At 37.8% G+C, this 27,767-nt stretch overlaps 2 protein-coding genes and 1 pseudogene across 2 annotated transcripts; all 3 read left to right on the top strand.

The window, feature by feature from the left end:
• Positions 1-10,310: 10,310 nt before the first annotated feature.
• Positions 10,311-11,175, top strand: LOC144563583 (disease resistance protein RGA2-like). The gene is made up of 2 exons (XM_078313096.1): positions 10,311-10,794; positions 11,099-11,175. The coding sequence occupies exons 1-2, from the start codon at positions 10,311-10,313 to the stop codon at positions 11,173-11,175; spliced, it is 561 nt and encodes a 186-aa protein (XP_078169222.1).
• Positions 11,176-15,541: 4,366 nt separating this feature from the next.
• On the top strand, positions 15,542-27,750 carry LOC144563777 (putative disease resistance protein At3g14460). Its single transcript, XM_078313265.1, has 2 exons — positions 15,542-17,490; positions 27,425-27,750. Exons 1-2 carry the CDS (start codon positions 15,765-15,767, stop codon positions 27,748-27,750), a joined length of 2,052 nt encoding a protein of 683 aa, XP_078169391.1. The 5' UTR covers positions 15,542-15,764.
• LOC144563928 (disease resistance protein RGA2-like) lies at positions 23,900-27,416 on the top strand (annotated as a pseudogene).
• Positions 27,751-27,767: the final 17 nt, after the last annotated feature.

Consider the following 27,767-nt stretch of genomic DNA (forward strand, 5'->3'; position numbering starts at 1 on the left):
GCTTGTCTTGATTGATTTGTCTTCCTGTGATTGCATATGGTGTGCCTATAGTGGTAGATCAACCCTAACAAGGTCATGTGACCATTGCCTTCTCTCAACCAAACCAATCCCTTTAGGTAGACTTGTTCGAATTGAAGCAACCTTAGGTATGGTCAATTGAACCCTTCTCAAGAGTTTTATACGTACCAGCAAGAAATGCATCAACTCGAACTTGTAAGCTCTGTTCTGGTAAATCAGTACGGGTCTTACAAGAGTGGTGCGGCCTACCCGTACCAAGCCCCACACGGCTTGATCGGACCAGGTTGGTGCGGCCTAGCCGTACCAACTTGGTAAGACCCGTACCACTAGAGGCAAATCAGAGATGAAGTCTGAAACCCTTGAAACATCTTTTATCCTAAATCAAAACACAGTTTATACCTTTCCTTGCACAGTTACTATTCTATTGCATTGTTTGATTGCTTGAGTTGATTCTTTAGGAAGATTAAATACCAAAACTCCCTCTTTCTCACTTCTAGTCTTTAGTCAAGATAAGTAGATTCTAGATAATGAAACCGTCCCTGTGGATCGACACCCGATTATACTCCTCGATAGGGTTGTGCACTTGCAACCCTAATCGGAAGGTGTAACCGCGGTTTTAAAAGGTACGCTCCCAAGCGTACTGAAACTTGCGTTGCGCTTTCACGCGAACAAGTTTTTGGCGCCGTTGCCGGGGACGGCTACCATTTTCTGGATTTTTGCTTATCTTAGCTAATCTAGATTTTAATTTGTATCTTTTTCTTTTATTTTTCTCTTACCACAGGAACACAGTCTGCACAACCACCTCTCGACGCGCCCCGCATCACAACCGACGCGACTCGCGTGGAAGAGACAGAGAAGCTCAAGACGCTATGGCAACATACCAACAGTGGTCCGACCACGACAATTCTCGAGGAGGAGGAGGCGGTCGATACAGGGTTGATCAGATCACAGCTCTATATGCTAGAGCTGCCGAGCTAGAGGAGGCCATGCAAGAGGCTCTAATCAAAATGAGCATGAAGGCAGTCGGTAAACATCAACCACAGCCATGTGTCATATGTGGGGATAGGAGGCACTCTTACGAGTATTGCCCACTGGCGGAATGGGATGAGGAACCCGAACAGGTCAACTATCTCAGCAACTACAATCGCACTTTCTACAACAATGCACCATTCAACAACTCGAACAACCACGCATTTCAATCTGATCCACCCGAGCCGTACATTGATCCCGCTGTGAGTGACTTCATGCACCAGCAAAGGAAGATGAATGAGATGATGCTCGAGCAGATGCAAGCGATCAATGCCCAATTAGCTTCTCGAAGCAAGATTATAAATACGCTAATGGATCAATTGGCTAAGGGACAACTCCGCAAGGGATACGAGAGTTCAGTTAAAGATGACCCTGATGAGTTGCAGGTTGAAACAAACGAGTTAAAACCAGTGTATGGAGCAGAGGTGACAACTGTTGACCTGGGGGAACCTGGACGCGAGCCGCATGAATCTCACGCGAGTCGCGTGTCACGACCTGAAGACCTGGAGACCAGAGGAAGCGGGTTGGATGAAACCCACGCGGGGTCCGCACGCGAGCCGATTGCACCAGACGCGGGTTGCGTCAAAGCCCAACCAGAGGCGCCGACTTCTGAACTCAAGACTCTCCAAGCTGACTTTAACTTCAGGTATGAGTTCCTAGTCCCAGATAAATCTTGTCTTGTGATCATAAGTGCAGATCTCAAACCCGATCGGACTTCCACGCGCTTGGAGAAATTGAAAGCTAACACAGGCGCGATCAGGTGCTCTATCATGACCTTGAAAGAAATCTTGTGGATTCTCCTGATGCAAGGGTTTGATCGCATGGTCCGTGTACCACAGAAGTGGGTGCTTCCCCCAGTGTCGCCCGATCCACCTTCCACCAACCTGTGAGACGCCCTCGCCTCACCCTTCACTTCATGTCTGGTTAGTTTCCATATTTTCTTCTATTTACTTTTTCTTGTGTGAATTCAAGCATTGAGGACAAAGCTTCATTCAAGCTTGGGGCGGTGAATAGAACAAAACTGTATCTGCATTTAGGTCATGTTTATTTTTCCAAAATTTGCATTTTTAGGTGATAAATTTGTGTGATTGCTTGGGTTAAGGACTTGTTTGAACAATTTTGGTTGTGATTTGGATTACTTTGAAAAATTAGAACTAACCCCATAATTGATCAAAGAACTGATTAGGAAGGGATGTTTTGAGAACTTGAAAGGATGAAAACTTGAATTGTATCAAAAATCAATTTTTGAAACTGAACTGTGCCTTTTAAATAGGGAAATGGGGATTTGGATATTCATTGGTATGAATGAATACCAATGGATGTGTGTATTCATGGTATATGTGCGAAAGCAAAAGAATAAAAAAAAAAAATAATAAAAGATGGAGAAAATAAGAGTACTGGCAATAAGTCCTATTGGGCGCCTTTGAGCTCGTCTCCTAAAAAAAAAAAAAAAAAAAGAAAGGATGGAGAAAATAAGAGTACTGGCAATAAGTCCTATTGGGCGCCTTTGAGCTCGTCTCCCAAATTTAGAAAAGAAAAATAACTTTTGCATATATCAACACACGAAGTCCGCTACTTGCTAACCTAAGCTTGTTCCAAGCTTGGGGGAGAAAAAGGGAAAATCTCCACAAATGAGAGCTTGATTTTAGTAAAAGAATGATAGATCGATCAATTCGAGTATTCAGCTTTGCAAGTATTAAAACATTCTAGAACTTGAAGTTTGATTAGTCAATTTGTGGGGTGAATCAAAATTGATCAAGGAAAGTCCAAATCATACCATAAAGATTCTCGAGGTTCTTGATTTAAGCGACTCATGTAAATTTTCACATTTAAGAACTTAACTTGCATTTAGAGTCCAACCCGGTAACAAAGAACAGATCTTTGCTTGAGGACAAGCAAAGGTTTAGCTTGGGGGAATTTGATACCTCGCATATTTAGCCTATATTTGACTTGATTTCGTACCAAATTCACGTTCTAAATTGTCAAAATCATGTGCATTTCATTGATATATCCTTAGAATTTGGTACTGCTGAGAGTTTGTTTGTTTTCTGCAGGATTGGAGCAAAATAAACGAAGAAACGACATTTTTGGACTCTCTGGTACGGCCCTTACCAGGTTTGGTACGGCCCTTACCAGACTTAGCCGATCCAGCCTCCCTCCCATCTTGTACGGCCTAGCCGTACCACTTTGGTACAGGCCGTACATAGATGCCGCCTGGCAGAATTCAAATCTTGGCAGAGGCTATTTAAAGCGAGGGATCTCTCCATTTTCGATATACACATTCCATTCCAGATTGAGAGCTCAGAGAAAGAGAGAAAGAGAGCAAAGGAGCAAGGAGAGAAGAAGAAGGAAGAGGAAGAGGCGAAAATCGACGGATCAACCCCTTCTCCACTCCCGATCTTCGATCTAGTTCTATCATGCCTCTCTTTATCTCTTTATTTGTATTTCTGGACAGATCTATGACTTGTGAGTAGTTGATCATTGTTTCTAGGGTTTGTAGATGGATTTTCTTGATTTGTGTTGCTTTTCTTGATTTGGATCTTGTATGAACTCTTTTGATTGTATTGATTGTGTATTTGCTTGTCTTGATTGATTTGTCTTTCTGTGATTGCATATGGTGTGCCTATAGTGGTAGATCAACCCTAACAAGGTCATGTGACCATTGCCTTCTCTCAACCAAACCAATCCCTTTAGGTAGACTTGTTCGAATTGAAGCCGAAAGGTTGAATTCTCCCCTAATTGACAGATTAGAGGATACCTTAGATCTCCAATCAATCAACTAGAGGATCTGGACCAAAACACGAGAGTTGAGGTTTAGAAACCCTAGAAGGTGAATAATTGACTCCAAAACCTAGATCTTGAACCAACAAACGAGAGTTGAGGTTTAGGAACCTTAGGTATGGTCAATTGAACCTTTCTCAAGAGTTTTATACGAGGTACCAGCAAGAAATGTATCAACTCAAACTTGTAAGCTCTGTTCTGGTAAATCAGTACGGATCTTACAAGAGTGGTGCGGCCTACCCGTACCAAGCCCCACACGGCTTGATCGGACCAGGTTGGTGCGGCCTAGCCGTACCAACTTGGTAAGACCCGTACCACTAGAGGCAAATCAGAGATGAAGTCTGAAACCCTTGAAACATCTTTTATCCTAAATCAAAACACAGTTTATACCTTTCCTTGCACAGTTACTATTCTATTGCATTGTTTGATTGCTTGAGTTGATTCTTTAGGAAGATTAAATACCAAAACTCCCTCTTTCTCACTTCTAGTCTTTAGTCAAGATAAGTAGATTCTAGATAAAGAAACCGTCCCTGTGGATCGACACCCGATTATACTCCTCGATAGGGTTGTGCACTTGCAACCCTAATCGGAAGGTGTAACCGCGGTTTTAAAAGGTACGCTCCCAAGCGTACCGAAACTTGCGTTGCACTTTCACGCGAACAATTGGATGACCCGAATTGGGTCAGGTTGGATGACCCGAATTGGATCTGTTTGGATGACCCGAATTGGGTCATGGCTCTGATTTGACTTATTTCCAAATTCTTGATTTGACTCATTTTTGGCATTTGATATATTTCCAAATTCGGCAGGGGATATATTTCCAAATTCGAAATTTGATATATTTCCAAATTTTTGATTTGACTCATTTAAGGCATTTGATATATTTTCGGCAATAACAATATTTTCGGCAGGGATTATAATTTGGCAATTTTCGGCGATGGGTTGATTCTTGGCAATTGGACAAATTTCGGCAGTAGGCGAATTTGGCAATTTTGCAATTTGTGAATTTTCGGCAGTAGGTGAATTTTCGGCATGAGAGCTTAAGAAATGTAAATCAGAAAAATCCAATTCTACCTGATTCTTCTCCTGAATTGGACTTTCGGTTTGTTTAAAAAAATATTCACCTTCTAAAAATGTGACATCCATAGTTGTAAAGAATTTTCTCGTGTTTGGATTATAACATTTATATCCTTTTTTATGTGTACTGAATCCCAAAAAAACGCATTTTTCTGCACAAGGTTCTAATTTGGACCGAAAATTCTTTTGAACATGCACATATGCAATGCATCCCAAAATTTTAGGAGGTAAATTTAAAACAGACGGAATTCTGATATGAGAGGATAACATTTGAAGAGGAGTTTTGTAATCATGTACCCTGGTGGGTGTACGATTAATTACATAAATTGCAAAAGACACAACATTATCCCAAAAATTCGGGGGCATATTACTCTCAAACAATATTGACCGAGCGGTTTCGAGAATATGCCTATTTTTCCTCTCTGCTATTCCATTTTGTTGAGGGGTTCCCACACACGAGGTCTCATGTATAATCCCTTTATCTTTAAAGAAATTATGCAAATTTTTATTTACATATTCTGTCCCATTATCACTTCTGACAACTTTTATCTCTTTTTCAAACTGAGTTTTTATCATGTTAAAAAAATCGTGAAATACTTTTGTTACTTCATCCTTAGTTTTGAGTAAATAAAGCCATGTCATCCGTGTACAGTCATCGGTAAAAAGAATAAACCATCGACAATCAGACTTTGAGACAACCGGGGATGGTCCCCAAACATCAGTATGAACTAAATCAAAAGGAAGAATGTTTTTATGATAACTATCAAGATAAGTTGTACGATGACTTTTAGCCTTAATACAAGTTTCACAAACCAATTGTTCATTTAAACCAGAAAATAAATGAGGTGAGAGTTTTCTCATGTACCCAAATGAGGGATGCCCTAATCTCTTATGCCATAACAAAACTTGCTCTCTCAGTTGTTTTGAATCGGTTTTTGACAGAAATGAGTTTCCAGTCTTCATCTCCTCCAAGTAATACAATCCATCTCGCTTAGTACCACGGCCAATGATTTCCTTGGTGAGGATATCATGAAACATACAATAATTGGGAAACATGAGAGCTACACAATTTTGTTCTTCTGTTAACTGTCCAATAGAAATCAATTTTGTAGATAAAGATGGCACTAGCAATGTGTTTTTAAGAGTAATAGTTTTAGAAATTTGTACATCTCCTGCCCCGTTTACCCGATGCACGATTCCATTCGCATTAAAAATACCATCCTTTTTTATTTTCTTTCTCACCATAAAATCTTTTTCAGAATATGTCATGTGGTCGGAAGCTCCTGAGTCAATGACCCATTTTTTGTTACCCGAGTTGCTAGAACTACCTACAGCATGAAGGGCAATAGATCCAGACCCATAGCTGGGTTTGACCTGAACTGCACCATGAATTCCTTGCTGAAAACCCATTTCTGGTTGAGCCGAATTCACACCAGCGAGTTGAATGGCCATAATTTGGGTTTGTTGTAGTGCAACAAGTTGGGTTAATTGTTGAGTGGTCATAATTTGGGTTTGTTGTAGTGCAACAAGTTGGGTTAATTTTTCCAACAATGCTGTTGTGTTCTCATCTCGTGAGGAGTAAGAACTAGCTTTAGGTTCACTCATGATAAAAAAAAAAAAGATTATTGGTGAGGTCTTGGAATGTTGAGGTTTTTGGATCGATCACCGCTCTGATACCATGTCAAAATTATTAGAATAATATAACAAAGAACAAGAACACAATCACTCCCATGAATCTCCCTTCCCTCCCTTTGTTTATTTCAATCAAATATATATTTTTTCTTACATCGTTATCTCCCTGTATATAGAATATTTATATCCATCATGGAGGTACACAGCTGACCTTTCTTATTTAAGAAACAAATCAGAATCAATCTAAGCTTGGAAGTAAATTAATAATAAAGAAATGAAATAAAGAAGATTTTGTCTAGTCATATATTAATCAAACAATCTATGTTGATTTCTTTCTTCATTCCCTTCTGGATCTGATGTGGCGTATTAGCTTGTAACTTCAACAGCTATAAATAATATTTGGGTTCGGCAATTCATTTAACACATTTTTTGAGCAGTGAAATCCACACCAAGCACCACTGATTATTTATCATTTTCCCAATCCCATTTAATTTTCCCACTATTTTAAAAGCCACTAACAGAAATCCACACCAAGCACCACTGATTATTTATTATATATTTAGTTTAAATAGATTAAAGACTAATTTTTTCATTATGACAGTAAACAAATCAAGCGAAAAAAATAATTCACAAGAGAGCGACAACACCCCTTTTAAATAGTTTGACAGAGATTCACTGTCCTGGAATATTTAGTTATTATTCCTATAACAAAAGTCATGCACACAACCTCTTAAGATCAAATATAAACTCTCTTATTTCCATAATAATATCTCTCTAAAACTGAATTTCTCGGTTTCACACTAAAATCTTAGATAAAAGAAATGTCATAGAAAAATAAAATGCTTTTAAACCGAGTCAGCCACAATTTATTATCTGTTGCCAATTATTTTTTTATCCGTGCCATTCTTAAAAAAATGTTAAACATGCAAAAGCTAAATATTTACCGTTTCAACCTGACACAGAAACGCTAAATTATTCATCTTGCGGAAAAAATGCTGAACTAGTGAACATTTCCACACCAAACACTGAATTATGACAAAGGGAAATATGACAAGCAACTGTTCTCTATGCATGTTTCTTTTATTTTATCTTTCTCCTTTAGTCACCTTGAGCTTTTTATGGCATATCCCTGCTCCAAAAATTATAAACCAAAGAACCACTAGCATGTCCGCAACGTGAAATTGCGGACATAAATTGAACGGTCGACATAAACTTTTACAAAAAAAAAATCTCAACCAAAGCTGGGCTCAGTGCTAAATACGAAAAGGGGTGGGACCCAGAATCAGAGAACTTTGAAAAACCAGATCTGGTCAACAATTTTGATGCAACGTGATGTTGCAGACACTCAATTTTCATCTGCAATTTCAAGTTGCAGACGTGTTAAATATAGAATTTCTTAAATTTCGTGGTCTTTTGGTTTATCATTTTTTGGATAGAGGTTAGAAATTTCGGGTGATAGAACGTGATATAAAAGAATATCCAGCTCCGCATGATAGAACGTTTTAAACTGATATATAGGATGGAAAAAATCAATGATCAGAGTGCATTGACTTTCATTTTTCTTTTGACATAATCGATGCGATAAAGCATTGACCTTGTGTTGGTTACGGGAGTACAGCTGATATGTATCTGTGGGTGAGAGAGAAATATAGAAAAAAGGGTGGTGGGGAGAACGTCGTCATATCTGTTCTTGTTGGTTTAGTTGTGAATAATCAAATAAGGGCATAAGCTTTATTATTTCTCAAAAAATGAAAAAAAAATCTAAATTATTTCTGAAATTCATGGCTCAGTGATAAATAATCTTTAGAAAATATTTTTTTGTAATGCAAGGGCTATATTGGAATAAAAGGAAGTTGGCGACTTTGACTGTGTTTGGGAGATTGAACAGGGCATTGAGGTCCACCTATAACTTTGAACATCTGTTCAGTTTCCAAGCCCGATCAATCCCATTTTTGCTTTTAGTAACTCCAATTCCTCTCCCTCTCATTTTTGCTTCACTGGTTTTCACCCGAGTTCTACCCTCCGTCGCTCCATCACCCTCGCCCTCCTCTGGCCGGAGCTTGTTGACCCCTCTGCCTTCTCCCCTCGCCCTGTCCATCCCTTCGCCATCTACAGGTACGTAGTTCTACAAGTATTCAACATATATCTTCCAATTAAATTAATTTATGAAATATTAGATACTACAAGTATGTAGTTCTATATAAATACGTACTTATAATACAAAAAATATGGATAGTTAGTAAGGAAAACAACATCATATTTCTCCTTCTTACTACAGTATCAATTTTGATATTGATTTTATTATTTAAAAAAAACATATGAAGAATTATTAGATTATTTTTTATGTATAAAAACATTAATGAATTTTATACGAATACATTTGGAAAGGATAATTTTTCTGAATCAAGTTTGAATAATAAAATGTAAAGTTGATATAACAAATTTTGAATATAAAATATAAGGTAATTTTTCATTTATATATATTAATAAATTGAAAGTCTACTTTCTAATAAATAAACTGTATTAATTAGAGCTTAGGAAGCATTCTACCCACTTTGTAAAGATAAGCTGTCTCTTGAGGGTCAACTTCTATCTCAAGATTTTTCATCTCTCATCACCGTCTCCCTGTACCTCATTCTTATCCCAAACACCCCGTTTACCCCAACCTATCACTCAGATCTTTCCCTCTCTTTTCGTTTGCTGTTTTCAGATCTTAAAATGACAGGAGTTGAGTTGGCAGTGGGAGGGTGGTTCGCATCTTCCGTCATTGGCAAGGTGGTCGACCAAGGACGCTCCTACCTCGGTGACAACTATAAACTGCACACTGGGACCAGGGAGATGCTCACAAACTTGGAGACTCAACTTCCCCGTATTCAAAGCGTGATTGAAGCAGCCGAGAAGCAGCAAACTACTAGCAAGGGTCTCAACACATGGCTCGAGCAGATGAAAGATGCTGTGTATGAGGCAGAAGATGTTCTGGATCACTTTGAAACCAAGAAAATTCGTGAGAATATCAAGGGAAAGGATAAGGTTAGTGAAACTGCCTCATCATTTGGAAAGATGGTTAAAAATCTGTTTTCTCCTGATAAAGATTTGGAGGAGTTGAAATCTGTTGTTAAGAAGCTTGATAAGCTGTGCATGGGGGTGGGGGATTTCATTAAAATTCTACAAGCTCATAGTGATAAAGGAAAAAATCATTTGGGTAATCTTGGTGGTGAAACAAGCTCCTACTTAGTCCCCGGTGTAACCATATTTGGCCGGGATGAGGAAATCAAGTTAATCTTGGACATGATATTAAATGTTATATATGGAGATTTTAACCATAAACCTATAGATGATCCTAATTTACAACAGGGAGAAGGAGAAGGAGAAGGAGAAGGGAGCAGTAGCCCTTCTGATAAGATATTCAATAATTGGTTGAGCTGGGGTTTACCTAGGAAACTAATGTTTATTCGGACAGTTATAAAGGGTGATACACCAGAACAAAGTAAAAAATGTCTGTTAGGCATGAGTGAATCTGGGAATTCAATGTCTAGTGGCACAATTAAAAAGGGTGATGCACCTGAACAAAGTAAAGAAGAGGCATTAGGCTTGAGTGAATCTGGGAAATTAATGTTTAGTGGCACAGATAAAAAGGGTGATGCACCAGAACGAAGTAAAAATATAGTAACAACGATTACTACTATAGCAGAACCTCATTCCATCAACAATCGGAAATTAGTGGTTATACCAATTGTTGGTTTAGGTGGTGTTGGAAAACTACTGTTGCCAAAATGATCTACAATGATGAGAGAGTGAAAGAGCATTTTGCTTTAGAAGCCTGGGTCTATGTCTCAGAAAATCATGATGCTAAGAAAATTATGCAAGAGATATATTGTTCTTTCAAAAAGTGTGGTATTGAGAATGGATCTACAACCATATACTCTGAAAATTTGAACATTGTTGAAAAGAGGCTTATTGAAATTATAAAAAATCAGAGATTCTTACTTGTCTTAGATGATTTGACCGACATGACAAAGCACATGTGGAGGGGGCTGTGGTCAGTGCTTTATCATGGAGAGGTAGGAAGTGTTGTTGTTGTAACCACCCAGAGCACAAGCATTGCAAATGAAGTAGGAACTCTGCCTGAAGTGAAATTGGATGTATTGAAACCAGATTCCTTCTGGGAACTTTTTCAGTATTATGCATTTGGTGGTTATAAGTTTGGAAATCAACCTACTTTGCCTGTGCCAGAACAAGAGGAATTGAAAAAGATTGGTAAACAAATAGCTGAAAAGTTGCATGGGTTTCCTCTTGTTGGGTCCCTTACTCATTCCTCTTATTTCCTTTTATTTTTCTGTTATTTGTAATAACTAAAGTTTGTAGGATCTTATTTGTAAAATATGTAAAGACTCAAATAAATTTCAGAAAACAGAAAATGGATGTGGCTTTTTTCCCGACAAAAACTTGATCTATCTCCTCTTTGATTTTCTCTCTTTGAAACCCTTGTTTTTCTCTACAACTGGTATCAGAGCATAGAGAATCCTGGTGCTTCTGTTTTCTGATTTCGTTTTGCTTTCAGCGTGCTACAGTGATCCGCGAGCTACAGTGAACAGTGATTTCGTTTCTGGTTCGCTGCTCTCCTTTGTTCCACGGTGAGCTGCGATTTTGGGTGTCTTCTCTGTAGACCGCGTGGGTGAACCAAGATCCCTTTGGTTAATTATGCATTGATTGCTGTAAGAATTATTTAATCAGAATTTTTTAGTATTTGGTGCATCAAAGTCTCGGTTTAGCGGTGATCTAAATTTTTTTTTTAAATGGAGGAGAGTAATAGTGGTACTATGATCAAACTTACTTCGTCCAACTATTCTATTTGGAAGTCTCGTATGGAGGATTTGTTGTATTCTAAGGATGCTTATGAACCCCTTACGGGTACAAAACCCGATAGTACCTCCGATGCGACTTGGAAAATTTCTAATCGAAAGACAATTGCCATAATTAGACAATGGGTTGATGATTCCGTGTATCACCATATTTCAACCGAAACCGAGGCTAAAATTTTGTGGGAGAAACTTGAGGGTTTGTATGAGCGCAAGACAGCTCAAAATAAGGCATTTTATATTAGAAAGTTGGTTAATATGAAATATCAAGAAGGGTCTTCGGTGTCGGATCATTTGAGTCGGTTTCAAGATTGTGTAAACTGTTTGTCTACCATGAAAATGGTTTTGGATGAAGAGTTACAAGCCTTAATTTTGTTGAGTTCTCTACCCGATAGTTGGGAAACTTTGGTGGTGTCTTTGAGTAACTCGGCACCGGATGGTGTTGTGAACCTAGCCATGGTAAAAGATAGCATGCTCAATGAGGAGTTGAGGCGTAAGGAGTTAGGGATCACTAGTGAGTCTTCGGCTCTTGTTACCGAAAATCGGGGTAGAAGTACTCATAGAAACTCTCATTATGATGACAAGCGGGATAAGTCAAAGAAGAGGTCAAAGTCTAGAAAGGGAATTATTTGTTATTATTACAAGAAGCCCGGTCATATGAAGAATGAGTATCGGAAATTGAAAGCCAAGAATGATGGTCTTAAGAGAGATCAATCTAGGGGTAAAGGCGGTGATGATGAGAAGGTGCATACCACCGCCATTGCTTCCGATGGAGAAGTATTCATTACTTGTGATGAAGGTTTTGTAAATTTCACTAGTCAAGACTCCACTTGGGTAGTGGACTCCGCGGCCTCATTTCATGTCACATCTAGATGTGACTTGTTTACTTCCTACAAGAAGGGTAATTATGGTGTTGTAAGAATGGGGAATAACGGAGTTTGTAAAATCTCCGGGATTGGAGATGTATGTGTGGAGACTAGTTTGGGATGCAAGCTTGTTCTCAAGGATGTTCGGCATGTGCTGGATATGAGGCTTCACTTAATTTCGGTTGGTGTCCTTGATGATGATGGGTACCAAAGTTGCTTCTTTGGAGGAAGATGGAAATTATTGAGAGGACATTTAGTTGTTGCTCGTGGTTCCAAATCCGGGTCGCTTTATGTGACTCAAGTAAAGGTGTGTGGTGAGGTGAATGTCTCGGAATGTAACTCAACCGATTTGTGGCACTTGCGGTTGGGTCACATGAGTGAAAAAGGCATTGAGATTCTTTCCAAGAAAAATTATGTGTCTTGTGATGACACCTCTCTCACTTCTTGCACACATTGTTTAGCGGGCAAACAACATCGTGTAGCCTTCAAAAGAAATCTCACAAGCAAGAAATCGAATTTGTTGGATTTGGTGCATACCGATCTTTGTTCAATGGGAGATAGAACCATTGGTGGTGCTCTCTATTTTGTGACCTTTGTGGATGACCACTCTAGAAAATTATGGGCATATTCCCTTAAAACAAAGGATCAAGTGTTGGATGTGTTCAAGCAATGGGTTGTGGAGGTTGAAAGAGAAACCGGAAAGAAGTTGAAATGTGTCCGGTCGGATAATGGAGGAGAATACCGTGGTCCCTTTGAGACATTTTGCAAGACCAATGGTATTAAACTTGAGAGATCCGTACCCAAAACTCCACAACAAAATGGCATAGCCGAAAGGATGAACCGCACCATTTGTGAGAGAATTCGATGTATGCTCTCTCATTCTAAACTTTCAAAAGGATTTTGGGGTGAAGCCTTGAACACCGCGGTGCACTTGATTAATCGTTCTCCTTCACATGCGTTAGACAGTGATGTACCGGAAAGGGTTTGGAAAGGTAAAGACATATCCTATGATTATCTTAAAGTGTTCGGTTGTAGGGCCTTTGTGCACATACCCAAGGATGAAAGGTCAAAGCTTGATATCAAGACCAAAGAGTGTATTTTTTTGGGTTATGGAAATGGTGAATTCGGGTATAGGTTGTGGGATCCTATTGAAAAGAAGTTAGTGAGAAGTCGAGATGTGGTGTTCTTTGAGCAAGAAAACATTGAGAATGTCGGAAACCTCGACAAGACGAAAATTTCTTCAAGAAACTTTGTTGATCTAACTCCTATTTCAAACAACAACCAAAATACCCAAACAACTCAACCAAACATAACCCAATCAACCGAAACAAATGACCTTCAAGAGGAGGAGAATGACTCTCAAATCGAAACCTCTTCAAGTGAGACTCCTCAAGTGCAAGAATTGAGGAGATCAACCCGAGATAGGCGGGCTACTACAAGGTATTCTTCTAATGAATTTGTTTTGCTTGTAGATAGTGGTGAGCCCGAATGCTTTGAAGAAGCCATATTGTCGGAGCACAAAAGTGAGTGGTTGGAAGCCATGCAAGATGAGATGAAATCTTTGCATGAGAACAACACTTTTGAGTTGGTGGAGTTACCAAAAGGCAAGAAAGTGCTCAAGAACAAATGGGTGTTTCGGATTAAATCCGAGGGTCAAGAGGCAAAACCGAGGTACAAAGCTCGGTTAGTTGTGAAGGGATTCGACCAAAAGAAGGGAATTGATTTTGAAGAAATTTTTTCGCCCGTGGTCAAAATGTCCTCAATCCGGGTAGTGCTTGGTTTGGCCGCTAGTATGAATTTGGAGATTGAGCAACTAGATGTCAAGACCGCATTCCTCCATGGTGATTTGGAGGAGGAGCTCTACATGGAGCAACCCGAGGGTTTTGAGAAGAAGGGGCAAGATCACTTGGTATGCAAGTTGAGGAGGAGCCTTTATGGCTTGAAGCAAGCGCCTCGAAATTGGTACAAAAGGTTTGAATCTTTTATGTGTGACAACAAATTTGAGAAAACTAATTCCGATAATTGTGTTTTTGTGAAGAAATATTCTAGTGGTGACTTTATTATCCTCTTGCTCTATGTTGACGACATGTTGGTCGTTGGAAGTGATTTAACAAAAATCAAAGCATTGAAAGAGAGGCTTGGGAATGAATTTGCCATGAAAGACTTGGGTGCTGCAAGGCAAATTCTTGGAATGAGAATCACTAGAGACCGTAAGGATCGGAAGCTTTGGTTGTCACAAGAGAAGTACATCGAGAAGGTACTTCAAAGATTCAACATGGACAAGTGTAAACCGGTAACATCTCCTCTTGCTAATCATTTTAAATTGTCTCATGATAGCTGTCCTAAAGATGAAAATGAGAAGAATGAGATGAGAAATGTGCCATATGCCTCGGTTGTAGGCTCTTTAATGTATGCAATGGTGTGCACGAGACCGGATATTGCTCATGCGGTTGGTGTGGTAAGCCGTTTTCTTTCTAATCCGGGTAGGGTGCATTGGAATGTCGTTAAGTGGATTCTTAGGTATTTGAGGGGCACAAGCAAACATTGCATTTGTTTTGGTGGCACAAACAATCCAATGTTGGAGGCATATACGGATGCCGATTGGGCCGGTGACATAGACTCGAGGAAGTCTACATCCGGTTATTTGGTTTGTTTTGGAAACGGAGCCGTGTCATGGCAATCTAAGTTGCAAAAGTGTATTGCACTCTCTACTACCGAAGCCGAGTACATAGCCATTACGGAGGCATGCAAAGAACTAATTTGGATGAAAAAGTTCTTGCATGAGTTGGATGTTCGGCAAGAGAGGTATGTATTATTTTGTGATAGTCAAAGTGCGATTCACTTGAGCAAGAATCCGATGTTTCACTCTCGCTCCAAACACATTGAGTTGAGGTATCATTAGATACGTGATGTGCTTGAGAGCAAGGAATTGGTGTTGGAGAAAATCCACACGAGTGAGAATGGTTCGGATATGTTGACAAAGTCGATACCGTCATTGAAGCTTGAAGTTTGTTGTGAGAAGGCGGGTTTGGTGGGAGGACACGCTCCATGAGTCGGGAGGAGGAGTTTGTTGGGTCCCTTACTCATTCCTCTTATTTCCTTTTATTTTTCTGTTATTTGTAATAACTAAAGTTTGTAGGATCTTATTTGTAAAATATGTAAAGACTCAAATAAATTTCAGAAAACAGAAAATGGATGTGGCTTTTTTCCCGACAAAAACTTGATCTATCTCCTCTTTGATTTTCTCTCTTTGAAACCCTTGTTTTTCTCTACACCTCTAGCAGGCGAGGTTATTGGGAAATTGTTGAGTATAAGATTAAAAAAAGAATTTTGGGAAGATATTTGTAGAAGTGATTGGTGGAACATCGAAGGTGCCCGCGAGCAAATCCTTCCTTCTATTGGTGTTGGCTATAACTATTTGGAACCTGAGCTAAAACAATGCTTTGTATTTTGTTCCATATTTCCAAAACAATATGTATTTGAAAGGGAAAGATTGGTTCAGATGTGGATTTCACAGGGCTTTATTCAACCAATCAAAGAAGAGAAAGGTAGGCTGGAGAAAGGAGAAATTAGATTAGAAGATATAGGAAGGAAGTGGTTTGCTAAACTCGTCGACAGAATCTTCTTTCAGCCAACAGTAAGTGATGGCAAGTACGTCATGCATGGTCTAGTGCGGGACTTAGCTATTGCTGTTTCCTCGAATGAATTTTGTTTTGTTAAAAGCCACGATAAGCGTCTCCCATCTTCAGCCCGCCACTTGGGTATAGATTGTGATAATTCAGAGATAGATTGGAAATGTGAGAATAATTCAAGTGCAAGACTACGATCTGTGATTTTGTTTGGTAATTGGACGAATGGAAATGATAAATTCATTAGCAATATCTTGGCCAATTACAAGAGTCTACGTGTGTTGGGTTCATCTTCTATTGTTCTTGAAACAAATGATCCCATTAATGCCGCTTGTCAACTGGGGCATCTCCGATTCTTGGATCTCTCCTCCACTGGTATTATGTCCATTCCCGATGAATTTTGCTCCTTGTGCCATCTTGAGGTACTAGATGTGCGAGGCTGTAACTTTGGAAAGTTACCTAAAAGAATGAATCAACTTATAAACTTGCGGCATTTATATGCAAGCTCTGATACTATTTCTTTAATATCCAGTATAGGAAAACTAACCAAGCTCCAAGAGCTTGAGGAATTTCATATAGGAAATAACGAGGGGCATAGGATCAGTGAGTTGAAGGACATGAATGAAATAAGCGGGCACCTTCTTCTAAGTAAGCTCCAGAATGTATCTAGTGAAGAAGCAGCAGCTGAATCGATGTTAGACAAGAAAAAGTATCTCAAAAGTTTAGAGTTGAGATATGATTACAGGGTGAAAATAGAGATTCTTGATGCCCTAAAGCCACCCCCCAGTTTAGAAATTCTAAAAGTCGGGGGCAGCTGTGGGGGCATCTTTGGGGAATCTCTTCCAGGTTGGATGTGCTCATCTAATCCTGTTTTTTACTATCTAAAGGTTATTTATGTATCCCACTTTCACTTAGAAAGCCTTCCTGCTTTTGGGGAGCTCCCTTGCCTTGAAGTTCTCAGCTTTCATGATTTACCATTTATTAATGAGATCGGTAGTGAATTTTATGGCAGCTCTGATGTGATCTTTCCATCTTTGAATGAGTTGACATTCGCTGATATGTTCTGTTTGGTAAAGTGGGAGGATGGAGAGGTTGGAAAGACAATATTTCCGCATCTCAAAAAGCTCCACTTGGATGGTTGCCGGCCAAAGACACTCCCTCTGTATTCATTAACCTCAGTGGTAGATCTTACATTGTCCAATGTAATGCATCATAATCTTGGTAATATTCCAAGGGTACCACCTTCCCTTGCTTACTTTAGCATAACACACCGAAAATCTGTGACTATAGATTGTACTCGTTTAAAATCTCTTGAGATTTTGCACCTTACGGATATTGGCTTAGTTTGCTTTGTTGGAGGGTTAATGCACCTTGTTAAATTGAGAGAGTTAGTAATTAAAAATTGTTGGGAAATTCGACACACCTATGAAGAACATATCTGGGTTGAGATATCTCATGAAGAATATGAAAATCAATGTTTGCAATCTCTAACTTACCTGCACCTGTGCAACTTCGTGAGCCTCCCAAGACTAGGAAGGATGCCTTCACTGTGTACACTTTTGATAGAAAAATACTATTCATTTGATTGTAATGTGGCAGGTGAAGAAAGTTGGTTCAACCAATTAACATCCCTCGAAAAGCTTGAGTTCAGTAATTGTGAGGAACTGACATGCCTTCCTTCCCAATTACATTTGTTCACTTCCTTGAAGAAGCTACACATTTCTTCTTGCTGTAGGCTGCGTTCATTACCGAAAAATGGTTTACCACCCAACCTCATAGAACTATACATTGAGGAATGCCCAGATCTAATACACCGATGCGAACCCAATCAAGGGGTTGATTGGCATAAGATATCTCATATCCCATTCGTCCACTTAATTCCGGAGATAAGAACACCAGAAGTACAATTTCACTAGGTTCTTTTATCTTTCAAAGGTGTGTGATAATAAAAGGCAATTTTTTTCTAACTCATTCTATTTTGATTTCTAATTATGTGCTTTTGAATCTTTTGGAGAATGTATATTTTGACCTGCATTAAAATTATAATTTGGCTTCTCTTTAATTCACACTTGTATTTCGTAGCATTCTATACGGAGATTGGAAGACCCGATCAAAGGTGACTTTGTCCCGTGTTTGCATGTGCTGGGAAGATGTCGAAAAAGTAAAGGAAACTATCTATTAGAAGAAAGTGAAACTCGCAATCTGTGTTCTCAAGGTACATCAATTTCTCATTTTGTGGGGAGTAACATCTTCTGAAATAACTCATTCTGTCAGCAAGCTCATCTACCTGATACCATTTTAATTAGGGCACTTTTTAATTAGTGAATGATTTCTTGAATTGTTTCCAAAAATGACAGATTTGTAGCCTGTTGTTACAAAAAGCATCAAAGCATATAGTTTCAGTTTTGTTAGTAACGTAATTTATCACGAATTACTTTCTGCATCAAAAAATAAAAGGTACACCCTATGTGTTATCTACTCCTTAATTTTCTCGTCTTTTATTTTTGGTTGCCGCACTCCCATTTTTTCAGGAATATCGATAAGTTTGCAAGAAAAAAGAAAATTGACTCATGTTCTATAACTTGTTTTTTTCAATTTAGGATGGGAAGAAATAAAATTGAAATCGAGACTAAGAAAACTTTGAATGAGAAAAAAGGTATCAATGCTAAAAGAAAAACAATGGTATTCTGAAAAGGACAAGGTGCTCTCTATAATGTGTGATGTTCCAGTAAGGTTACTTTCCTTCTCGCCCTCAAATGAGAAATCTCATCATATCTTTCTGGGAGATCAGTGGTATGATTTAATTATATTCTGAAACATTTTTATGAGGGTTCATTAATCCTTAATTATTATTATTATATATATATATATCCCTTAACTCACTATTTGTATTTGTTTTAATATTGTCGGCAATTTGAGCAAATAATTCAATGATATGTTGCAGTTCCCCAACAAGAAAGATACCAAAGGTACATGCATATATACTTAATATTTAATTTAGCTTTAGAAAAAATTTCCTAATTAGAACGGACAGTTTTATTTTAACATTGAAACAGCAAAGTGCAGGCTAGTAAGTTGACATCCTTCTAATTCATGTCAAATATTATTACATTTTTTTATTTCTTTTGAGATAGTGGATTATCATCAGTTTCATTAGAAACTAAAGATTAAAAATTTGGTACCATACCACGGTACCAGAATTTACAAATAAATTAACCTAATAATGAACTTCAAAACCCATAAATATAGCAACATAAACAAGCTAATACATATAAACCAAAATATAACTAGGAACCATCTGATCAGAAGCTCTTCCAAACCTATTCTTTGCAAAGGCAGACACCAAGCTATATCATAATGCAAATTCTCAGATTGTGTCCAATATTAAATAATAATTTCATTGCCTGACTAAAATTGTTTGACTTGTTTTTACACAGTTACTAAACAATTGATGCCAATTATGAGCTAATGGGCCATCCCAGGTTAATTAGGTTATTCTTCTTTGATACTTATATTTGAATTTGGTCAATGAAAGCCGTACATTGTATATCACTAAGTCACCTCTCAATTATGGTTGTGCATGATGACAGCTCTAATTTTGGAGTGAATAAGAATCTTAAGATTGCCATTTTGGGGAGGAAAATTAATTTTAAACACAACAGAAGCAGCTAAATCAGGTAAAAAAGGATCCAAATTAAACAAGCACAGATTATTAGTACTGAAGTTAGTACTGCAAAAATTCTTAGCTGATTTGAGATGGGAAATTGTTTCTTTGGGGGTTGGTGGAGGGGGGAGGGATTACTGTATTTTGTAGTTGATACATATTGTTCAACAAAGCAGCAGTTCATGTAAAACCTCAGTTAATGTATGTTTATCTCTACATAATTGAGGGAATGTTTATTAACAAAATAGAAGGCGATGGGCAATGGTAATATTCCATTAATATGTTTAAATAGATCTGTAAAAGAGGACCTAAATGATAAATTCTGAAAGTTCGTAAGCTAATTAGCCGCATTATTAGAAACTATTGCAAGGTAGATATTGGAACAAATTATATGTGTGTGATACATTAGTCCATTTCTTAATAGGGGGAATTTCATGTATCCCCCTCAAAAACTTCAATATTACGTATTTCCCCCTCAAAAGTTTGTAATAACGTATTTGTCCTTCAAAAATGTCAAAACTCACATATTTACCCATTGCATCATTAAAATATATTAAAATATATAAAATAAATAAATAATAATATTTCAAAAAAAAATGGACCATTATACCCTTCTTTATTCGTTCCTTCTCTCCAATCTTTCCTCTCGTTCGTCTAAATGCTCCAGCCAATTTTTTTTTCTCTAAAGCTCATTGAAGAACCAGAAGTCTACCTTGCCATCTTTTTTACTTGATTACTCAGTTGTCACTTATCACTCATACAATCCACTTCCCCTCAATAATCTCTCACTCCCCTTCCCCAATAATTCTATGCCGTAGTTGATCAAGAAGTATTTGTACTTCTTGAAAAGTGAAAACTCTAAGACACCTCTTGAATTCCTTCAATCATGAGCAAGAAGCTGATCGCTCGCCTCAGCTCACAATTCGTTCATGGTTCCCAGCCCTCTTTTTTCAAAGAAGATGAATTGGAAAATCATAGATGGAAGTTCGATCAAGTCAGATATGCTCTCAAATCAGCCCATGGCCTTAGCTCTCAGACCGATTGATGTACTTTACTTCAGTCTAAGTACCAAAAGGTGTGACTAAATAAACACTAGGTGCTGACGAGCTACCCCTTCGAAGATGGTGGGCAAAGTAATTTCGTACCCTTCCCTAGCTGAGTTAATGAGTTAACAAATAGTTGAGTTTTGACTTCTTACCAAGCTATATGGCTCTATACCCGAAGTAGATAGGTGAATAAAATTGAATACTTGAAAGGAGAAAGAGAATCAAAATCTGCTGCTACGGTACCATTCAGAGAAATGAATCTCTAATATCATCTAGTATGGTACCATTCAATCCACTTCCAGTCAAATCAAGCACTTTTCAACAATTTAAATTGCTTGCAACTCTCAAAGACAGCATTTAGCGGGGAGAATTTGAGTCTGAGAGAAAATCAGAGAATCGGAGAAAGACCATAAGGGCATAATGGTCTAAAGTAAAATTTAAAGATATTTAATATATTTTAATGATGCAATGGGTAAATATGTGAGTTTTGACATTTTTGAAGGACAAATACGTTATTACAAACTTTTGAGGGGGAAATACGTAATATTGAAGTTTTTGAGGGGGATACATGAAATTCCCCCTTCTTAATAAAACATGGCAAGGACTACTTAATTTTAGTATTTTACTCCACCTATATAGAATGTGCACACACGGATACCGATACAACAGCTGCAAGCAGGAATTGAAGCTAGGATGTGGGACCCACAGTGAGGAGGAGAGAAACTGTAGCTGCTGGGAGTCCCAGTATTTAGAATGGAAGATCCATCTTCATCTTGGGTTCCACTCTACAATGGTCAGCAGAATGGCGGTGCTTTTAACTGCCATGTCCGACCCGCAAAAATTGGTACAGCAAGTCCAGACATGGTTATTGGATTCCCTATACCAATTTTTCACTGAGAATGCAGGTACTTGTTGCTAGTAACTTAAATTACGTTTGCAGTGTTTACATTAGATTGATTTTGACATTCTTATAATTTCTCTAAAGGCTATATCTTTGTTGAAACGGTCTACTTCAGAATCTTGTCGTTTTTAGTTAAATATTGGCATATACCGATAAGCTTCAAATGAACTTGATTGTTATACTAATTTTCTGCATTCAATATATCATTTAGATTGAACTTAGCTGCTTTGATAGGTTTCTATTGGAAAACCATTGGTGAATATGAAAAAAAAATTGACATCCAAAAAAACAACTGGTGAATAGATTGTTATATTTTCTTTAATCTAGCTTCCTTGGGGATTTTGGTGGTTTATATTTCATCAAAAAATTGCATATTATTGTTGGATATTTGAGTGGATTCATGAAAAAACATTAGCTTGACACTGTGTCTCCTCTCAACATAAATAAGGAAAGAGGTGACGTTTATTAAGGAATAGAGTATAGGCATGAATATTTTATAATTAACAGCTTTAGAAGGTTCTTCTGCGGAGTATACAAATGATATATATATTTTTTTTAAACTTGGTAGTGACTATGAAGGTTGTATTGATAAAAATGTTTACAACAACAAATCCTACATTTTACATCAATATCTATGATATAGCTTCAACTCCCCTGTTTACACACATTCTCTGTTTCCCACAATATCCAGTCCCTAGCTGCGCTTCTTTTCTTGCTCTGTTTGGCACTAACCATGCTGGTAATTGAGTATAAAAATGATAATTTTGAGGTTTTGTAAGCAGGTTATCTGCGTGCCAAACAAATTAACCATCTGGTACTAACTGCTTAATTTTTCTCCACATATATAGAATATTATTGAGCAGAAGCAACAGCCACAATTAGCAACTGAATTTGGATGTGGGTCCCACCGCAGGGAGGAGAGGAACTGCAGCTGCAGGGCATCCAATTAGTTGGAATTATTTGAGATCCATTAATTTATCTTCATTTTAATCTTTGGTTCCGCTGTAAGCAAGAATTGAGGCTGAAATTTGGGTCCCACCACAAGGAGAGCAAGTGCAGCTGCTAGGGTCCCAGTAGTTGGAATGAGATATCCCATTTCATCTTCATCTTTGTTCTCACTCTACACTGGCGAGCAAATGGTCAATGCTCTACAGTACTCCCAGCAGGCGCAACATGGAATGACTTTATCAGGTGGTAAACAACAGAACCGGAGCCAACCTGGAGGAGCAGCAGTGCCATGCAGATGGAGATCTAGAATACATGGCTTCTCTAAGGAGATGAACCTTATCTTGTAGAAAGCATTATATATTACAATCTCTGTTTAATTATGTAATAAGTTTTAAACATAAGGTGACTTCAGTTTTTGGTTAGCACTTGTTATATTTACTGATTTTTTTGTTTTGACAATGTATATTTTTTTATTTTTCATTCATTTGTTCTTGCAGCTACCACAATACAAAAGGACCCAAGATATAAAATAGTAAAGAAGTTCCAAAAAATATAAAATTTGGTCTCCAAATATATTTTCATATGATAATAATGTTTAGCGGTTTGGATTGACTATTTGGACTTTTAAGACAGATATATGAATCTAATGCACGGAACGATCCACGCATTGCAAAGTACCATAGCCTCACTTATATGTTTTTGAGACTGTAGCATAGAAGACCTTATGCTATCTATAGATATACTATCAAAGTATAGCATAGAAGACCTTACTCAAATAGAAATGTGAATATAATTAGTAAATATGATTAATATCACTGATTTAGAATATATAAATTATAAAAAAGAGAAAATAATATATAAAGTACGTTTCTTGAAAACTAAATTAATTTTTGTGTAAATTGAAGATAATTTCACATCTTTAATTTATTCTAATAGTTCAATATAATTGAATGAACAAAAAGAAATAGTAAGTAATTACCGGATCTTTCACTTTAAGATCCGCTTTTGAAGAATCCAAAAGTCAATATTATTTTTCTCCTTCTTACTACAGTTTCAATTTTAAAAAATATTTAATTATTTTTATAAACATATGAACAATTATTAGATTTTTTTATGTATAAACACATTAATGAATTTTAAACCAATACATATGGAAAGGATAATTTTTCTGAATCAATTTGGAATAATTAAATGTAAGTTGATTTACAAATTTTGAATATAAAATATAAGGTAACTTTTCATTTATCAATAAGTTTGATAGTCAACTTACTAATAAAGAAACTGTTAGTGCTTAGGGGTCTTCCACCTACTTTGTAAAGACAGTGACTCTTGATGGTCAACTTCTATCTCTATACTATACTTTGATTTCTAGATCTGATCTCCATCTCCCTATACCTCATTCATACCGCCAAACACCCCGTTGACCCCAATCTATCACTCAGATCTCTTTTTTTCTTTATTGTTTCCTTTAGAATGGCAGGAGTGGAGCTGATAACGGGAGGGTGGTTCGCATCTGCCGTCATTGGCAAGGTGGTCGATCAAGGGCGCTCCTACCTCGGTGACAACTATAAACTGCACACTGATACCAGGGAGATGCTCACAAACTTGGAGATTCAACTTCCCCAAATCCAAAGTGTGATTGAAGCAGCCAAGAAGCGGCAAATTACTAACAAGGGTCTCGACACATGGCTCGAGCAGCTTAAAGATGCTGCCTACGAGGCAGAAGATGTTCTGGATTACTTTGAGGCCAAGAGAATTCGTGAGAGTATCAAAGGAAAGGGTAAGGTTAGTGAAATTGCCTTATCATTTGGTAAGATGGTTAAAAATCTGTTTTCTCCTGATAAAGATTTGAAGGAGTTGAAATTTGTTGTAAAAAAGCTCGATAAGCTGTGCATGGGGGATTTCATCAAAGCTTTACAATTTTATAGTGATAAAGGGAAAGAACAATTGGGCAATCCTGGTTGTGAAACAAGCTCCTATTTAGCCCCTGGGAGTAACCATATTTGGCCGGGATAAAGAAATCAACTTAATCTTGGACATGATATTAAACGTTCTATATGGAGATTTTAAGCATATAGCTTTATATGATCCTAATTTACAACTAGGAGAAGAAGGGAGCAGCAATTTTTCTGATAAGATATTCAGGAATTTGTTAAGCTGGGGTATACCCGGGAAACTAATGTTTATTCGGACAGTTATAAAGGGTGATACACCAGAACAAAGTAAAGGAGGTTTTTTTGGCCTGAGTGGATCTTTGAAATCAATGTCTAGTGGCACAATTAAAAAGGGTGATGTACCAGAACAAAGTAAAGAAGTAGTACTGGGCTTGAGTGAATCTGGAAAATCAATGTTTAGTGGCGCAGTTATGAAGGGTTATTCTTATTCACCAGTTCAAAGTAAAAATACAGTAACAACGATTAACACTATAGCAGAACCTAATCCCATCAGCAACCGAAAACTAGCAGTCATACCCATTGTTGGTCTAGGTGGTGTTGGAAAAACTACTGTTGCTAAAATGATCTACAACGATGAGAGAGTGAAAGAGCATTTTCCTTTAGAAGCCTGGGTTTATGTCTCAGAAAATCATGATGCTAAGAAAATTATGCAAGAGATGTTATGTTCTTTTGAAGGGAGGGGTTTTGAGCCTGGATACTCACGAAATTTGAATATTGTTGAAAAAAGGCTTATCGAAACTATAAAAAATCAGAGATTCTTACTTATATTGGATGATTTGGCCGACAGGACAGAGCACATATGGAGTATGTTGCGTTCAGTGCTATATTATGGGGAGGTAGGAAGTGTTGTTGTTGTAACCACCCAGAGCACAAACATTGCAAAAGCAATAGGAACACTGCCTGAAGTAAAACTGGATGTTTTGAAACCAGATTCCTTTTGGGAACTTTTTCAGTATTATGCGTTTGGTGGTTTCAAGTTTGGAAATCAACAAACTTTGCCTCTGTCAGAGCAAGAGGAATTGAAAAAGATTGGTAAACATATAGCTGGAAAGTTACATGGGTTGCCTCTAGCAGGTGAGGTTATTGGGACATTGTTGAGTACCAAATTAGAAAAAGGATTCTGCGAAGATATATGTGGAAGCGATTGGTGGAACATTGAAGGTGCCCGCGAGAAAATCCTTCCTTCTATTGCTGTTGGCTATAATTATTTGGAACCTGAGCTAAAACAATGCTTTGTATTTTGTTCCATATTTCCAAAACACTATGTATTTGAAAGGGAAAGATTGGTTCAGATGTGGATTTCACAGGGCTTTATTCAACCCAGCAAAGAAGAGAAAGGAAGGCTGGACAAAGGAGAAATTAGATTAGAAGATATAGGAAGGAAGTGGTTTGGTAAACTCGTCGACAAATTCTTCTTTCAGAAAACATTAAGTGATGACATGTACATCATGCATGGTCTAGTGCGGGACTTAGCTAATGCTATTTCCTCTAATGAATTCTATTTCGTTAAAAGCCCTGATAAGCATCTGCCATCTTCAGCTCGCCATTTGGGTATAGATTGTGACAATTCAGTGATAGAGTTGAAATGCGAGAACAGTAGAAGACTACGAACTGCAATTTTTTTTGGTAATTTGAGAAACGGCAGTGATAAATTCATTGGCAATATCTTAGCAAATAACAAGGGTATACGTGTGTTGGATTCATATAATATTGTGCCTGGACTAAATTTTCCTGAAATTGTGGAGCTCTCCTTCAATGATAATTATGTGGATCCCGCCTATTCCAAGGGTCTACGTGTGTTGGATTCATCTTGTCTACTGGGGCATCTCCGATTTGTGGATCTCTCCTTCACTGGTATTAGGTTGATTCCTGATGAATTTTGTGCCTTATGCCATCTTCAGGTGCTAGATGTGCGAGGCTGCAACTTTGAAAAGTTACCTAAAGGAATGAATCAACTTATAAACTTGCGGCATTTATATGCAAGCTCTGATACTATTTATTTAATATCCAGTATAGGGAAACTAACCAAGCTCCAAGAGCTTCAGGAATTCCGTATAGCGAAGAGCAAGGGGCATAGAATCAGTGAGTTGAAGGACATGAATGAAATAAGCGGACACCTTCTTCTAAGTGGGCTCTAGAATGTATCTAGTAAAGAAGAAGCAGCTGAATCTAAATTAGACAAGAAAAAATACCTCAAAAGTTTAGAGTTGAGATTTGATTACTATGAATATGGACCAACAACCGAGATGAATATGGAGATTCTTGATGCCCTAATGCCAGCCCCCAGTTTAGAAATTCTAAAAATCGGGGGCACTGGGGAATCTCTTCCAGTTTGGATGTGCTCATCTCATCCGACTTTATACAATCTAAAGGTTATTCATGTATCCTCCTTTAGGTTTAGTAGCCTTCCTGCTTTTGGGGAGCTCCCTTTCCTCGAACATCTCAGCTTTCATTCTTTAATATCAATTAAAAAGGTTGGTAGTGAATTTTATGGCAGGTCGGATGTGATATTTCCATCTTTGAAGGAGTTGGCATTCTCTAGTATGTTATTTTGGGTAAACTGGGAGGATGGAATGGTTGGAAAGACAATATTTCCACACCTCATAAAGCTCCACTTGAATGGTTGTTTGTCACTGAGAACACTGCCTTTGTATTCTTTAACCACAGTGGTAGAGTTTACATTGTCAGATTGTTCCGAACATTGTAGTATTCCAACACAACAGATGCCTTCCCTTTCTCACTTTAGAATATCAGACCAAAAATATGTGTGCATAGATTGTACTCATTTAAAATCCCTTGAGGTTTTGCACCTTAGGTATAGTAAGCTAGTTCACTTTGTTGGAGGGTTACAATATCTTGTTAAATTGAGAGATTTAAAAATAACATATTGTGATGAAATTCAACACATTTCTGAATCCTGGGATGAGATTTCTCATGAAGAATATGAAAAACAATGTTTGCCATCTCTAACTTACCTGCACTTGTGCGGCATTATTTTCATCATGTTGTAATATGGAAGAAGAAGAAAGTTGGTTCAACCAATTAACATCTCTGGAAAAGCTTGAGTTCCATAATTGTCGGATGCTGAGCTGCCTTCCTTCCCAATTATATTTGCTCACTTCCTTGAAGAAGCTACGCATTTCTTTTTGCCCAGAGTTGTCTTCATTACCGGAAAACGGTTTACCACCAAACCTCGTAGAACTATGCATCGAGGAATGCCCAGATCTAATACGCCGATGCCAACCCGATAAAGGAGATGATTGGCATAAGATATCTCATATTCCATTCATCCACTTCAATGAGGCAGATTCACATAGAGACTGGTTCCCACTCACGAATTTTTGAAATAAGGTATAGGACTA

Source organism: Carex rostrata, chromosome 1 (assembly GCF_964058835.1).
Source record: "Carex rostrata chromosome 1, lpCarRost1.2, whole genome shotgun sequence".
Lineage (NCBI taxonomy): Eukaryota > Viridiplantae > Streptophyta > Magnoliopsida > Poales > Cyperaceae > Carex > Carex rostrata.

Excerpts from the sequence above, each read along its gene's own strand:
- LOC144563583 (XM_078313096.1), top strand. The coding sequence starts at position 10,311 with ATGATCTACAATGATGAGAGAGTGAAAGAGCATTTTGCTTTAGAAGCC. Across the intron at positions 10,795-11,098 it reads AGAGGAATTGAAAAAGATTG|CGTGCTACAGTGATCCGCGA; the intron begins GTAAACAAATAG and ends TTTTGCTTTCAG.
- LOC144563777 (XM_078313265.1), top strand. The coding sequence starts at position 15,765 with ATGTGGATTTCACAGGGCTTTATTCAACCAATCAAAGAAGAGAAAGGT. Across the intron at positions 17,491-27,424 it reads ATTTGATTGTAATGTGGCAG|AAGAAGAAAGTTGGTTCAAC; the intron begins GTGAAGAAAGTT and ends GTAATATGGAAG.